The sequence below is a fragment of the Triticum aestivum genome, chromosome 2D (assembly GCF_018294505.1).
Source record: "Triticum aestivum cultivar Chinese Spring chromosome 2D, IWGSC CS RefSeq v2.1, whole genome shotgun sequence".
NCBI classification, from domain to species: domain Eukaryota; kingdom Viridiplantae; phylum Streptophyta; class Magnoliopsida; order Poales; family Poaceae; genus Triticum; species Triticum aestivum.
Genome location: NC_057799.1, coordinates 385,823,365 through 385,839,771, shown reverse-complemented (window position 1 = coordinate 385,839,771; position 16,407 = coordinate 385,823,365). Strand labels below are relative to the sequence as shown.

The following is a 16,407-nucleotide window of genomic DNA, read 5'->3' as shown; positions in this document are numbered from 1 at the left end:
GCAAGTGGAGCATATCTCAACTTCAAGGGCCCAATCAAAGGGAGAGTGATCAATCGGGATAGGGTGTCCAGAGCACGGCTAATGCAAAAGGACTACTTTGCTCCAAACCCAACTTTCCCAAATGATCCATGGTTTCAGCATCATTTTCACATGCGGAAATCATTGTTTTTGTGAATTGTGGAGGGAGTGGAGGCACACGATGACTACTTCAAGCTCACAAGGGATTGATGCGGCCAACTTTGTTTCTCTGCTAAGAAGAAGTGCATGGCTCTCTGAGGATGCTTGCACTTGGGACTGCCATAGATGTCATTGGTGAGATGGTTAGGATGGGGGGAGCACATGCCTGAAGACTACTGTCAAGTTTGCCCGCGCTGTCGTGCAGGTGTTTGGAGCAGAGTATCTGAGAGAACTAAATGCGTAGGACATAGAGAAGTTGTTGGCTATTGGAGAGGCTCGAATCAATTGATTGCATGCATTGGCAATGGAAGAACTGCCCTAAGGGTTTGCCGGGAATGTATCAAGGGCACACCAAAGAGGCCACCATCATACTAGAAGCACTGGCATCACCTGACTTATGGATTTGGCATGCTTTCTTTGGAATGTCGGGTTCTCACAACGACATCAACGTGCTTCAACGATCTTCGATGTTTAGGAGGCTTTGCAATGGGGAGTCGCCGCCGTGTAACTACACCATCAACGGCCATGACTACAACATGGGATACTATCTTGCTGATGGCATCTATCATCAGTGGGCGGCATTTGTGGACACCATATCCAAACCACAGGGCAAGAAACAAAGACACTTTGCAACAATGCAGGAAGCAACTAGGAGTGATGTGGAGAGGGCATTCGGAGTGCTTCAAGCTCGTTGGGGAATTATTCGTGGGGGCTGCAATGATGTGGAGAAACTTTGTGGCAGCTCATGACATGTTGTGTTATTTTGCACAATATGATTGTCGAGGATGAGGGTGACGGTGTTGCCCAAACCAATGATTTTGAAGCGCATGGAGAACAAGTTCAAATCCTGGAAGATCAAGATGCAGCTCAGCTTATGAACTTTCTACATATGCATCAAAATCTTCGAGATCATCATGTGCACGTGTAACTACTCAGTGATCTTGTGGAGCATATGTGGACCCATAATGGAAACCAAAGAGCTGATGTTTGAGTTGTGCATTTAAAATAAATTTTATGTAAACACTGTATTTTCGGTACCAACATTTGTTATTTACATGTGGCATTAGCGTGTATGATCGACGTACATGGATTTTGAGATATTTGGATGCCAGACACGAGACGTCCGGATGCGTTTGCTGGCGTGCCCGGTGCATCCGCGGATGTATAGTGGGGCGGATTTGCCAAGTCCAGCTCTAGATGCTCTAAGTAATCGGCGGGTGGTGTGTTTTCAACAAGGCTTCTTTTTTTGGAGAAGGGAAACCAGAGAGAAGCAAGAAACGCAACGGCGGGGCCCGTTAGTTGATTGTCGCCGCCACCTCCTTCTGAAAAAGACCTAGCCGCCGCCACCTCCGCCTCCACCATAGATCGGTTCCCCCTCCTCCGGCCGGCCTTGCCGATGTCATGAGGGGTGGGGAACCCGATCTATGAGTGGAGTTCTTAATAATAGTAGTGTTTTCATTAAATTGATTTAGGGTTTTGGTAGTCATCTTCTTCGTTGGAGATGGCATCGTCTACAATAAATAATCTTCATCCCTTCGTTCGATGACGAGATCTTTTTCCTGACGTCAATAGTGGTGTTGGAAGATTAAATTTGTCTAGGTATGGTCCTTCAGATCTTGCTTCGCCAGATCAGTTTTAGATTCTTTTTCTCATGGTCGCCGTGATGAGGATTGTTCTCGCAATATCTGTCCCGACTGCTACGTCCTCAACAATGGTGATTTGTACTCTCGGCTCCCAGCGACGTCAACCTGGTTGTTCTGTTTTTTATCCCTGGAATACTGGTGTTGGTACTCTTGCTAATATTGGTTAATTACTTTAATGGCGACGTGCGTGCATCGCAGCCTTGGCATTGCGGCTTAAATTAAAACAATGGGAGAACCCTCGTTGGTATTTACAGGTCTATGGTTTGATTCTTTTGTTATGTTCCTACGGCTGTCTTCTGGAAGGAAGAGTTTAAGATCTTGAAGATTTGCTTGTTTCTTTTAGACTTTATTTTGTAATCGATGTAGTCAGCTCACGTATCTCTACCATGTACAATTTGCTACTATAAATATATCATGGTATTGATTATCAAAAAAAACAAGGCTTCTTTGTTTGTAATATTGTTTTCAACAAGGCTTGGTGATGCCTACACGAGGTCACCCTGTCACAAGGAGTTGCCACCGTGCGTAAGAGTGGAAATGGTGATGCTCAACTCGAGATCTACTACTCCAGACTGCCCTCACGCAGTATAGAATTCTGTGGAGTTATTTTTTTCTAATCAAAAGAGTCATTTATTTAGTAAAACAATGACAATCGCCATCATCAACCAATCCAATCTGTTCAGCTTACTACATTGTGTAATACAGAGTACAGCGGTAGTTGGAAAGCACGTCCTTTTCTGCTCGCTGTTTGAGTGCGTCCTTTGTATTCATCTGCAGGTAGCCTCGCATAAATAAGCCAAGCAAGATCAAAAGTAGAGCCGACACATTGTGTACCTCAATTTTCAGCCTCGCTACACTCTCGTTGTGTTTTCAACCAGCAAATGTGTCGGTGCGTGTTGCAAAGCAACAACCATGTTCCTCTCAACTGATTCTTATTCTTTAATACATTAATTCCATAACACCTCATACATATAGTATTCCACCAGCCAAGGGGTAGTAAACTGATGTGCCTGCCTTTATACTGGCAATGAATTTGTACAAATGGAAATTGGAGATCAAGAATGAAATTCTACGAGATGGGGCTATTGAGCTGATGGATCGCCATGTTGTACAACAACAGAGCTCTAACTTTCTTTGACGTAGTATAACGTATTGCAATTGCTACAACAACTTGTGCAGCCATCTACTGTAATTCGCCTACTGGCGCCTCGTTCAGCCATAGGTAATGGATGAACTCGTACAGCTTTGCACTCACACTCACCTGCTCCAAGTCAGGAAGATTGAAGTTACGACTCTTTTTGTGAAAGACCAAAGTTACGACTCAAGTGATATGGTAAGAAACAAACAAATGTAATTAAATGAAGATTTCAAAATCGCAACCTTGTAAGGTGTCGGATTTAGCCGTCTGATGTGATCCGGTCGAAGTTTTTCGAGCTGTTGCATACAGCGGCTTCTGATCTTCAGCAGCGGGGGCAGCTCTGCTCTAGGTTTATCTGCACACAACACAGATGTACACATATAATTCATGTTTAATCCACTGTGACAATACTACTACGGTCCACAGTTTAACAGGCTTGTTCCACTTTTGCAATCACCAGCTCCAGTGTCCATTTTCTCCACCGTGCATGGAAGCACGTCTTTGCATTAAGAAGCAGGCGCTAATCCAAATAGCTAGCCTTCCACCACTCAGGGTTGGACGATGCAACACTAAGAGGTGGTTGATCTTTCTACATCAAGTCTAGGAAATATCAACACCACAGAGCACTAGAAAATACTAGTACAAGATAACTGGTTCAGGTGAGCCTTTCATGCCACCTCCTTTCTTTTTAACAGATTTCGTGATTTGAATGGCTGTTATGCAACAAAACGACCCCATCGTATAGTGATCCTAATTACTCGTTCGGCAACCACTTTCCGAATTAGCCAACGTATAGTGATCCTAATTACTCATTCCGCAACCACTTTCCGAATTAGCCATGGTGGACAAAGTTGCTGCAAGAAATAACTAGATACGGACATGTTAGGAGTAGTGGGGATGTGGCTGGTGGTGTTGTCCAGTTGGACGTCAACTGTGGCAAGGCTGCCCCTGGTATTTGTGTTGCCTGTTGTTGGATGCATGAGTGCAGGCAAGCCAACTGCAGTTGCCTTGTTCTTTTATTTCAGTGGTAACCTGAATGCAAACTTTGTGAGTTTGGCCGATTCCATTACAAGACCCAGCATTTATAATGGTTTTCCCAAAATTAAGTGGCAGGTCTTTCTTCTATAGTGAATTGCAGAGCTCCTGCCCTTTTGAGGTTTTTCGAAGAAAACTCATCACTGTAAATGATAAGACGTCCATACCTGAACTCCCAGGCCAGTAGCAATGTAGCAGCTCCTCAACATGCTGGGGGACAACATAAGCCCTCTTGGATTCAAGGAACGGGTGGCGGCAAAGAATTCGCTCTCCTGCCTGGAATATTTCAAAGATGTGAAGTTCAGTTAAAAATAAATAAGAACAAGACACTATAGATGAAGTCAACAAAGGATATGAAAGGTGAAGACAGTCGCATGACAACAATGTGAAGCATATGATCGACTCACTATACTCCATTCTAAGGTAGATTATGATTGGCAATAGTGTCACAAGTATAGAACCTCACATCTGAATAGAGAACACACGTGCATTGTTACCTTTGGTGATGGTTCACTTTCACGTATCATGATGTCTACCAACGGATAGCCTTCTTTTCCATACAATCTGAAACACCGCTTTTTGCATGGAATAGAGACCTGCAACATAACATGACACCATCATTAAGTATCAGGAAAGTAAAATTATGCAAATCTTTTTCAGCGTGTAAACAGCAAACATACTTTTGCCACATCCTCGGAAAGTTTGATACGAGGTCTACTATTGATCTCAACTAGCTTAAAGACACATCCAAGAGCAGCTTGGGAATAACACGTTACAAGATAAGTTCCGATTCCAAAGGCATCAACTTCATGACCCTGTAAAGATGAAAATTTGTAACCACATGTGCATATGAAAATAAAATAAAGAATAATTATGTAGTTCATGATCATTAGCGCCACAGAAGTACACACAGACGCATATAACATCATAAGTACATGACATGAAGTTCTTGATGTATTGTCATCTCACTTCGCTGTAAGGTTGTGTACAATGCAAGGTGCTTAGAGAGAGGTGTAAGATGTCAGGTCACTCAATAATGAGACAGCATTTTACCTGCTTGTTCAGAGCATCAATTGTTTCCTCATTCAGGTCATTACTAGCAGTAATGACCATCTTCCCGAAACCAGGTATATTGAATTCCTTTTCTATTGCATGAAAAACTTTTCGAGTTTCAATAGACAGATAGGCTAGATCACCAGAGTCTAATCTGATACCAGATGCCTTGTACCTACAAAAGAAATATATTTATCCAAACTGATTGTTTCAATGATTTTTTTTACCAAAACAATGACCACACGATTAAGTAATTTATAACATTTTCCAAGACTATAAAAACAGAACATTAAAGACCAAAACAAATAGATGTCATCTTTAGATAGCACGAGGGGATCAAGAGTACTGGGATATTATGGATTATTTTGCAAGTACACGTGAATCTGACAGAAACTTGTTTGGGAGGGCTTAAGCATATAATCAAAAAGTTGTTGTAAGATTAAACCACTCCTAAATTTGATATCACTGGGATGGAGTTTCTGATAAACTTTAGCTTCATTCGTAATTTCTTGGATAAGGGATTTTCTGAATTTTGCTACTCTAAAGGGCAGCCAAGTGCACTTAGCTCCCGCTTGCGCAGGGTCCGACCACTTTGGGTCTTTTGTACGCAGCCTTTCCCTACATTAGCTACTCTATTACATACAAATTTTCAAGATATGCCAAGCTCCAATACTGATAACCCAATGCACATGGAATAGGTGCCCAAGAATAGGTTTGACATACCCTAAGTCATGGAGTGCTAGAGCTACCGCACAGAAATTTGGAATCCCACTTCGCATAACCTAAAAAGAAAAGAATGTGAGATTGTGCTCCAGATAATGCAGGGACAGCATAAATAAGTTAATAATATACACGTTACAGGTGAAGAATGCAAATGGTAGAGGAGGGAGAATAGGTCATATACGGCACTTGCATGGTCATCATTTGTCAGACAACACAAAACAAGGATAAAGTTGTACAAACATCAATACAGAGTTGACTACACCTTCCTGGAGTAAAGCCAGACTGATGTCCTACCTTCAAGCTAAGCTTAGAAGCATGAGCTACCGGCTTAAAAAAAGTCGACATTCTAAGAATTCTTGAAATAAATCACATATATACAATAAGTATTGAAGCATGTATCCGCCAATTTTGATGCCAAAACATGCATTCTAGTGCTCTGTGGAGATTGGAGAAATAATAAATCCCCTACACAAAAGGTTCCTGAACACAAATTGGCATATTTTTCTCACGAACATTTGCATACTATGTAAATACCATATGTACATGCATGGATTTTTTTCAGATTTTTTTATATTTAAAAAAAATGTGAAACACACTTTTCAATTTTTGTGAACTAATGGGTGCAGGTGACCTCAGGTGCAACAAATCAATCCAAATATCAGCGCTGACATCCTAACCATGTCTAAGTTGGATAAACTTCTATTTTAAAATACAAGAGCCAGACAGCTCAGAGATATAACAGAGCATAGTAATTTTTAAGAAAATACCAACAAAGGAGCTTGAGAAGAGCAATGCAAAAACCTATTATGTGCTAAGTTTCAGACCTCATTCAGACATGAATAACAGCAGAACAACAAGGGAAAAAGTTGCAGGCTGCAATAACTTAAGAGCTCACATCATATGTGTCCACCAGTGCTAGAAAGCTGCTTGGAAAAGCCAACGCATATGATGCAAATGCAGCCAGCTCACTTTGATTTGTATCGCCAAATACATTACGTAATGAATCTGCTGCCTGAAATCAACAAAAAGTAACATAAGAATGCTGCAACAAACGAAAACTGCACAGCAAAGTTCTGCAATTGTACCTGAATCTTGCAAAGCCACTCTTTCACTAAACTAACAAAATCCTTGCAGATTTTTGAACCATCTTTGTTCCTTAGGGTCCTGTCTGGGATCTCATCAAGGCTCTGGAAGATTTAAAGCAATTGCCAAATCAACCATCGATGAAAATAACAATGGATGCCAGAAAAAAAAACTTTCAGAATGCCAGATATATGTAAGGATGATACGAGAGAAGGGTTGATATGTTCAAAAAATGATTTGTATCTGTATGTTTGAAATATTGTACCATGTTAATTAGCAAGCAAAGACACCAATTATCCACAAAAATGCAAACTAGCAAGGAGAATGGTAAAAAAAACTAGTATGCTAGGAAAATAGAAAAAGAACATGCACATGCAGGTTATGTAAAAAAAATAAAGATTGAACAATATCATTCATTGAATGAACTAGATGGTCACCGGGATCATAATTTGAGTGCTAGTATGACGAGAAAACAAATATTCAAACTTCAATGCTGATACGACATGGGGCTCAGCAACCAATGTAGTGAAGATTGTTTGACTAATGAAACTACAGCATGAACAGAGGCACGGTAAGGTGCTCCAATGATAGCACATTATTGCATATGTAAGAGCTTTTGTTCATCAATAACAGGAATTGTATTTTACTAACCATATATGAGCTGACATAAGCATGAGAATGTGTTCCACGGAGTGGTATGCCAAATAGATGTCCTGCCAATACATTACTGCAAGAGAATAAAATTAACCAATGGTGCACTATAGCAACACTAACATTTTCGGGAGATAAAAGGTTGGTTTAAGGAGAAAAAGAGAAGTGAAACGATACAAGGAAATAGAGCAAACATATGATCTTCCATTGATGTGAAAGAACTCACCTGGTTGCATCAAAGCCTCCCATAAAACAATACTTTGAAGCACTTATTGCGCCATCAGGCCCCTGCAAACATAAATCCAAAGCTACAATTCAGATTTCACATGTAGAAATACCTAATATTTGTATAAATTAAAGCTAAAATAATGGTGCAGAAAGGATAGAAGATCATCACACCTGCGCTCGTCTTAAACCAAATTCCATTAGAACCTTTGACTTTCCAGCAACATGACGGTGCCGCGCAGCATTCGTGGTTACCAAAGAGGCATAATTGATGAGATTTACAAATGGAGTCTCAAGTAGTTGAACCACCTGATGATTTTATAACAAGAGTAAGTTGCTATAGCAAAAATTCAAGTTTTAGTTAATGCTCAGAACTAAAGTTTGTGACTAACATTATTATGCATAACAGCTGGTTAGGGGCTTTGTACTTACAGCAACTGGACCCTCAACTCTCATCAAGGGCACTTTTGGAAAGACTACTGAGCCCTCAGGAATGGAGTACACTTCCACATCAGAGCAATCAATTCCCCGGAGATAATCAAAGAATGCATCCTAGAAATTGCAATTATATCAGTAAATAAGTGTTTCTCAGATTAAATAACCGAATGAGTGTTACATATATGCATACTAAAAGTTGGGTGAAGAATAGCTTATACAAGAAACAACACGCAAAGTTTGAAGTTAAACTTTCTTACATCTAGCATTTGAGTTGGACTTTTTGTAGCCCATGCTAATCAGCCTGCCAATACACAGGACCAACCAAAAGGTATATTCATAACCTAGCAGCTAATCAAAGAACCTATTTTACCATTTGAAGAAAGAAAGAATATTGTATATAATATATGTATACGGTGTTCAGATGATACCTCACACATTGGCATTACTGACTGCAGGAAAGAAATCTCATCTTCCGTGAACTTAAAGTTTGCAATGAACTTAATACATTCTTCAAGACCAGCAAAAACAGTAAACTCTCCACCAAATGGATTTTTCCTGAAGTACAGGTCAAACCTGCAAAATGAAAAGGAACAAAATCAGCATGCAATTGAGTACGTCTGGGTTGTTAGCTGAAATTTTAGGCCCATATTAACTGAAATTGATTCAACAGACATCAAAGCACACCATGTGAGCCCATTCGGATAAAGCAAACGACACATAGGCATATATATGACAATACAAACATAGAGAAAATAATTTCACTAACTTTTCTCTTTTAACTCAATTTTCATACATTTTTGGGTAGCTTCTGAGTTTTTGTGTCATGTTGTTCAAAGCTATATGCAGAAGTGCCTCTCTCCCCCGAATATTCTGCCAATGACAAAATTACATAGACTTTTCTCTTCTTGTAACTTCCCCAAGTCCGAAAACAGTCGCTTTCCCCTTTTCAAAAAATTGAAAATTGGCATAACATACAACCCCCGTCCCTCCTTCGCAAGAATAGTTAAATATGAAACCCAAGAACCAATAGTCTCTTTGTTTCATCAAGTACCAAAGTTCATTGTTCATTCAACCACGTCACATCATTAATGTCCACATCCATTTGTTTCCTCTGCACAAGGAGTAGTACATTATACCACCATTTAGAAAATACTCCATGTTCACACTGAAAATTCTAGTTCATTCAACCTTGTGACATCATTCAGATGTCCCTATGCATTTGTTTCCTCTGCACCCGGAGTAAATCATATCACCAATTAGAAAATATTGATCAACACTAAAAGTTCTAGAGAACCGACAATGACATACTCCCTCCGTCTCACAATATAAGATCGTTTTTCAAGCTATGTTAGCTTGAAAAACGATTTTATATTATGGGACAGAGGGAGTAATAAATACAGTAGATGCGCCTGTATGTTAGAATCCACACATGAGGTGCCACATACTAAAACAACAATGGAGGAAAAAAATCCTAAAAGAACACCTGGACCCACATGAAAGCAATGGCAAGCCCAGTCAATAAATGACAGTTTAACTCACAATTTTGACATAATAAAGAGATTAATTAAACAATGCACATTGAGAAGGGCTTTCCAAAGTAATGCATAGCTGAACAATCAAGAACCAACCAAAAATTCGAAAATAGTATAGCCCCAGACTACGCAGGCACACACAGCAAGAGTAAAAATTCGAAAAATAAAATAAAACCAGCCTACAGCCTTTTTTTTTAGCTACTGACAAGGAAAATGATCAAAATTACAGGCAAGACAGGCTTCCGAGAGCAAAACCAGAGTACCAGTTAGCCAGCCAAGCTAGTGTAAAAAAAAAGCTTATATTATGGGACGGAGGAAGTACCAAATAATAAACCATGAAAGCACAAAACTGCGCTGTGTTAACCAATAACTACCAAATAATGACAGAATTGCACGAGAACAAAAGCCAAACTACCCCATAGATTGAAACCAAACTATTCGCCGCAGCAATGACAGAATTGCAGGAACAATCCAAGTATGCCCCAAAAAATCAGACCTCTCGCCAATTCATTAGCCCGAACCTAACCCGGAACCAACCAGCTCACCAACTGACACCAGATCACACCACCCGTCGATCCAATCCAATCGGCACAACCGAACCAGAGATACGCGAAGCGGAGGACACGAGGCGGAGGCAAGGGTGCTTACACGGCATGGTCTGCGTGCTTGCCGGCCTTCCAGTAGGCGTAGGCCATGGAAAACTGGTACTGATCGGTGAGCAGCGCCGTGGCCATGGGGTTCGTGGGCGGCCCCACCTGCGCCCTCGCCGCCGCCGCCAGGGAACCATTGGCGCCGGCGCCCACGCTAGGCGCCGTCGCCTCCATGCTTGGGCTCTGGAGAGCAAAGGCTTCCGCTAGGGTTCTCTGGGCTGTGGCGTGGGAAGCTTGGAGGGGATGGGAGGGGAGGGGAGGCGGGAGGAGGACAATTGGAGGCCGGGAGGGGAAGGAGGAGGTGGAGGAGGAGACGCCAGGGGCCGATTTGGAATTTGGAAGTTTGGCTGGAAGCAGGCAACGTATTTATAATAGGGGTGGAAGTTTCACAGGTTGTACCATTGGAAGTTGGTAATGTCACATATGCCCTCACAAGCTTGATGATTTGTAAAATCAATTTTCATCAGCTTTGTTTTGCTCTTTCAGATTTTATTATTCCCAAGTATTTCGTCGAATTTAGTTCATTTGCACTACTAAAAAATTGTTTCAAAGCAGACTAAGAAAAATCTAGTCAATACTCCCTCCGATCCAAAATAAGGGTCGCAGTTTTGAATTAAGATCTTACTCCCTCCGTCCTTTAACGAGTGTACTTTCAACTTTCTTGAAAAGTCAAACTTTTTTATATTTGACCATGTTTATATAATAATACATCAAAATTTATGCCATCAAATTAGTAGCATTAGATTCGTGATAAAATATACTTTCATCATATACTTATTTGATTTCACAAACATTGATATATTTTTGCACAAACTCGGTCAAACTTTGAGATAGTTTGACCCTCCAACAAAGTTGGAAGTACACTCTTTAAAGGACGGAGGGAGTAGTTCAAAACTGCGAATCGGAGGGAGTAATATTCTCGGTAAATTACAAGCATAAGAATTACCGTTGTACCATTGTACACGCTTGAAAAAAATGTTTATGAAAATGACATCGTTAGTAATTGCGACGGGTCACCCTTCACTCTTCTTACCGGTTGCTTTCACCATTGAACTTCCGTATCATTGTCATTTGTCAATGTATTACCCAAAACATCACAATCAATTTTGTAGCTTTCACAAACTATGGCACTTGATCATTTTTAAGCTCCTTGTATTTTTCCTACGAATCTGGGTGTACAACAATGTTTTGATCGTGGGAAATTTCGTCCAAAGATCAATAATAGACCATCATGGAGGATGTTCCTGGACTGGAATGGGTTTCTCCTGTAACTGTAGGACGAAAGCAGAAGTCGTACCCCTAGCACATTCTGTTTTTGGCGGATTACTCCACGCCTTTTTGGACGCAATCTGGGTGTCACCTTTTCTGGCTGCCCTTTTGTGATGCAAAGTATACGCAGTAGAAGGCTACCCCTGCATGACAGTGGGCCCGAGAATTACATGGTCCCGGGGGCAGCGAGAGGCTTGTTTGGGTCACGGATGGCCATGATGACATTTGGCGGTTGGTGAGTGGCGGCTCTGTTTTAATTCGTTTCTTCTGTTTTGTTTTCTATGGAAGCACGGGCCCGTTTTTTGTGGAGACTGGGGAGGCGTGGCATGCGGGTATCTTCCGGGATCTCGTCGTCGGACTCGGATCTCATGTGGCCGCCGCCGGCGGCGACGGAACCCTGGTTAGTGGCCGGGGGAAATTTGCGGTCAAAAGCTATGGCGCGTATGATAATCCTTGTTAAATCGAAAGGCCGTGCCACAGTAGGGCATCGTTCGTAGCCAATCGTTTTTATTTTGTTGATTTTGAAAGCGTAGCCAGTCGTTATTGTTTCTCGGAGGTTGGCTACACAGACACAAAAGAGACATTGCAACCTATGACCAGACGACGGGACCGGGAACTGTGGCCTTGCGAGCACATGTATGGTTTGGCAACCGAGAAATTTGTGAGCATTTTCTTTTTGAAATAAAACATCCTCTTTATTTATTAGTAATAATGGTTACATCGTCTATAAGAAAATTTACAATATCGTTCATAGGTTCCTCAAACCAATCCCTTGTCTCAGAAAATTTAGCTACTCTAGCAATTTCATGATCTACTTTATTTGCCTTCCTATTACAATGTTCGAATCTAACTAACAGAAATTCACAAGCCATAAAATAACAATCATCAAACACAGCTGCCGCCGCTCCCGCTGTATGTCCTTCATTCTTCATCGTGTCAATTACTTCCATATTGTCGGAGTTAACAACAAGTCGGTTGCTTCCCGCCTTTTGTGCAAGTAATAAGCCAAAACGTAGTGCCATGGCTTCTGTTGTTAAAACATCTGCACACCAATCCATCTTCCAATTCCCTCCAACAATAAATCTTCCTTTAGCATCTCTAAGTACAGCTCCCGCTGTGCCTCTAAGCATGTCTTGATCGAAAGAAGCATCGACATTTAATTTCACAAAACCTAGAGGGGGTCTCGTCCATCCCTCTATTTTATTTGTTGCCTTGGAGGATTGGGCAATAACATAGTTCGTCGTTATAGCACGGGCTCCCATCGAAATTTGGTATGCATCTTGGGTCTTCCCCTGATGGACTAGCGAACGTCTTTCCCACCATAAATACCAGGCTGTTATAGCGATCAGTTCGCGAACATTCTGTATGCCCATTGTAGATAGCTCATGTTCTGGCATAAAAAGTAGAAATTCGAATACTACCTCTCCCGCACGATCAACCGCACAGGCTTTTTTAATGGCTTCGTGCAATCCCAGTTTCTCCCACACCTCTTTTGCTTTTTGACATAAAAATAATAAGTGTTTAGTATCTTCATGCCCGTTCGAACATGATGGGCAGGTGGGCGAAACTTTCATATGTCTATTAGCAAGTGTAACACGACACGGGAGGGTTCCATGTAAGGTACGCCAAATAAAGATCTTCACTTTTGCTGGACAAGATAATTTCCAAATCTTGCTCCAAATACTATTGACATTTATTCCTCCCATGCCATCTGAGTGTTGCAATTTCCTCCCATGTTGCGTTTTCCATTCCTCCAGATAAGCAGAACGAACCGTGAACAGTCCATTCTTTGTAAAGGTCCAAGCTATGAAACCCGACATGTCATACGTGGGGAGGGGGATCGTAAGCACCCTCTGGACATCGATTGGCCACAACATTTGTCTTACCAAATCTTTATCCCAGCAATTGTTGATTGGATCTATAAGATCAGCAACTTTTGTTAGAAGCTACCCTCTCTAGGAGTGATAATTTTCCTATTTGCCCCATTCGGGATCCAAGCATCTCTCCAAATATCAATATTCTGTCCATTACCAACTCTCCAAATATAACCTTTTTTGAGAGAATCCACTCCGGCCATAATGCTTTGCCAAGTGAAAGAGGATCCTTTTTTCAGACTCGCATTCATTAAATCTCCATCTGGAAAATATTTAGCTCTCAAAATGGTGGCACATAGGGAATCAGGATTATCAAGCAGGCGCCACGCTTGTTTGGCTAACAAGGCCAGATTGAAACAATGTATGTCTCGAAAACCCATTCCTCCTTGGTCTTTTGGTACACACATCTTCCACCATGCCATCCAATGCATTCTCTTCTGATTGTCTTCATTACCCCACCAAAAATGCGACATCGCGTCAATGATTCCTTTACAAATCTTTTTAGGAATTTTAAAGACGGACATTGCATAAGTTGGGATAGCTTGTACAACCGATTTGAGAAGGATTTCCTTTCCTCCTGCTGATAGCAACTTTTCCTTCCAACCACTGATTTTCATAACAATTCGATCTATTAGGAATTGGAAACAATCACTTTTGTCCATACCCACATTTGAAGGCAGACCCAAATATTTGTCACTGAGAGCTTCAGTCATAATATTCAGAATAGTACATATATGCGCCTTATCTTCCACTTTCGTGTTGGGACTAAAAAATATACTAGATTTTTCAACACTCACCATTTGCCCCGATGCAACACAATAAGCATCCAAAACTGCTTTGAGCGCCTCTGCGTTCATGGAATTAGCTTGCATCAGGATTAATGAATCATTCGCGAAGAGGAGATTTGAAATAGACGGGGCATCTCTCCTAACTTTAATTCCGGAAATACTTCTATTCTCCTCTGCATTAGCTAAGAGTGCAGTCAGGCCTTCCGTACATAACAAAAATAAATATGGGGAGAGAGGGTCCCCTGCCTCAGTCCTCTAGATGGTTTGAAGCTCTCTGTTTCTTCCGTGTTAAAACGAATCCGATATTCCACCGAGGACACACATTGCATGATTAAATTCACCCAATCCTACTGAAAGCCTAGTCTCAACATGATTTCCTTTAAAAAAGGCCACTCCACTCGGTCATATGCTTTGTGCATGTCCAGTTTGATTGCACACAGGCCCTCTTTACCGGTCCTTTTATTTTTTATTTTATGGAAACATTCATAAGCCACTAAGATGTTATCTGTAATCATTCTTCCAGGCACAAAAGCACTTTGGGTAGGGCTAATAATATCTGGGAGGATTGTCTTCAGACGACCAGCAATCATCTTTGAAATGACCTTATACACCACATTGCACAAATTGATTGGTCTAAATTGAGTTACCTTTTCCGGGGAGTTAACTTTTTGGATCATTACTATTGTAGTATCATTCCAACCATCAGGTATAGTACAGGTATTCACCGCTTGGAGAACCTCTTCAGTCAAATCATCCCCTAACATAGCCCAAAATCTCTTGTAAAAAATGGCATGAAGGCCATCTGGCCCCGGCGCCTTTAAATCACCAATGTCAAAAAGTGCCTTCCTAACCTCTTCGGCCGTGTAGGGGGCAAGGAGAGCCCTATTCATCTCATTCGTTACTTTTCTTTTTACAAGGGATAGGACCGCATGGTTCGGTTGATTAACTTCTGAAGTAAACAGGTTAGAAAAATACCCCAGAATATGATTCTTCATCTCCGTGTCTTTTACCCAAACCCTATTATCGTCAAGCAATTTTTTTATCTGATTTCTCTTCTTTCTAGTTGTTGCGGCGTTATGGAAAAAAGAAGTATTGCGGTCACCATGCAATAACCAATTTGCTCGACCCCGTTGTAGCCAGTGTATCTCCTCTTGTTCCAATAAATTTTCAATCAATACAATAGTCTCCTTTTTACGTGCAAGAGAGTTAGCATTCACAGGCCCTCTCCGTAATTTTTCTAAATCTTTTTTTAGTTTGTTGATTCTTTTTTCCGGACCCTTAAGGATATCACGATCCCAAGTGTGCAAATCTGCATGTACCGCTCTTGTACGATCAGCGAGAGACGACCCTATGCCCAACATCTTCGCTTTTTCCCAAGCTGTACGTACAACTTCCGTAACCGTCTCTTCTTTCAGCCATCGAGCTTCAAAATGTTTCCTTTGACTTTTTGAGCGGTCAAAAATATTATTGTCAAAATATTCCGTGTCTAAAATAATAGGGCGATGGTCTGAGTGTACATGTTCTTCGTTTATAACCGCCGCTCGAGGGAATTTATTCGCCCAATCCACATTACAGACCGCTCGATCTAGTCTTTCCCTGATTTCGCCCCTCCTCCATGTAAATAAGTCACCCATACATCCCATATCTGCCAGTCCACAATCTCCCAAACAATTTCGAAAATCTCTCATTGTAAATTTGTGAGCATTTAGGGCAACTCCAATGCACGATCCCAAATCATCCGCTCGCGTCTGTTTGTAGGTAAACAGACAGAAACCACGGCCCAACGCGCGGGTGCAAACGGAAAATTGTCCGTTTTCGCTTCGCTTTCGACCCATCTCCAGCCCAAGTTTGGACTGCGTTTGTGGCCAAACGGACAGCGCGCGGACGGAGCAGGTCGCGCGCCCTTGTCCTTCCCTGGCCCGCCCGTCGATGACACAGTTGTTCCACTTTCCCTCCATTTCGTCCAAACCTTCCCACGCGCCCCCTCCTCTCCCTCCTCCATGGACGGCGACCCGACGAACCCCGGTGATGCGGGCACGGCCGCGTGCCCCGCGGCAAAGAAGAAAGGTCCCAAGGGTCCCAGGAAGCCTCAATCTGAGTGCACGCCGGCGGAGATCGCCTTCCTCAA

General features: G+C 41.7%; 1 protein-coding gene and 1 pseudogene across 1 annotated transcript; both read right to left on the bottom strand.

The window, feature by feature from the left end:
* Positions 1 to 2,735: 2,735 nt before the first annotated feature.
* On the bottom strand, positions 2,736 to 10,652 carry LOC123053315 (nicotinate phosphoribosyltransferase 2). Its single transcript, XM_044476774.1, has 15 exons — positions 10,347 to 10,652; positions 8,595 to 8,739; positions 8,161 to 8,280; positions 7,903 to 8,037; positions 7,730 to 7,791; positions 7,504 to 7,579; positions 6,855 to 6,956; positions 6,665 to 6,781; positions 5,770 to 5,828; positions 5,047 to 5,221; positions 4,674 to 4,808; positions 4,491 to 4,589; positions 4,161 to 4,269; positions 3,201 to 3,313; positions 2,736 to 3,081 (listed from the first exon to the last, which is right to left on the bottom strand). Exons 1-15 carry the CDS (start codon positions 10,520 to 10,522, stop codon positions 3,004 to 3,006), a joined length of 1,701 nt encoding a protein of 566 aa, XP_044332709.1. The 5' UTR covers positions 10,523 to 10,652; the 3' UTR covers positions 2,736 to 3,003.
* A 1,505-nt stretch (positions 10,653 to 12,157) lies between these two features.
* LOC123055799 (uncharacterized) lies at positions 12,158 to 15,169 on the bottom strand (annotated as a pseudogene).
* Positions 15,170 to 16,407: the final 1,238 nt, after the last annotated feature.

Coding starts and splice junctions, on each gene's coding strand:
- LOC123053315 (XM_044476774.1), bottom strand. CDS start 10,522: ATGGAGGCGACGGCGCCTAGCGTGGGCGCCGGCGCCAATGGTTCCCTG. Junction 8,740..10,346: donor AAGCACGCAGACCATGCCGT/GTAAGCACCCTT, acceptor TTCATTTTGCAG/GTTTGACCTGTACTTCAGGA. Junction 5,829..6,664: donor CACTGGTGGACACATATGAT/GTGAGCTCTTAA, acceptor TTTTCTTTTTAG/GTTATGCGAAGTGGGATTCC.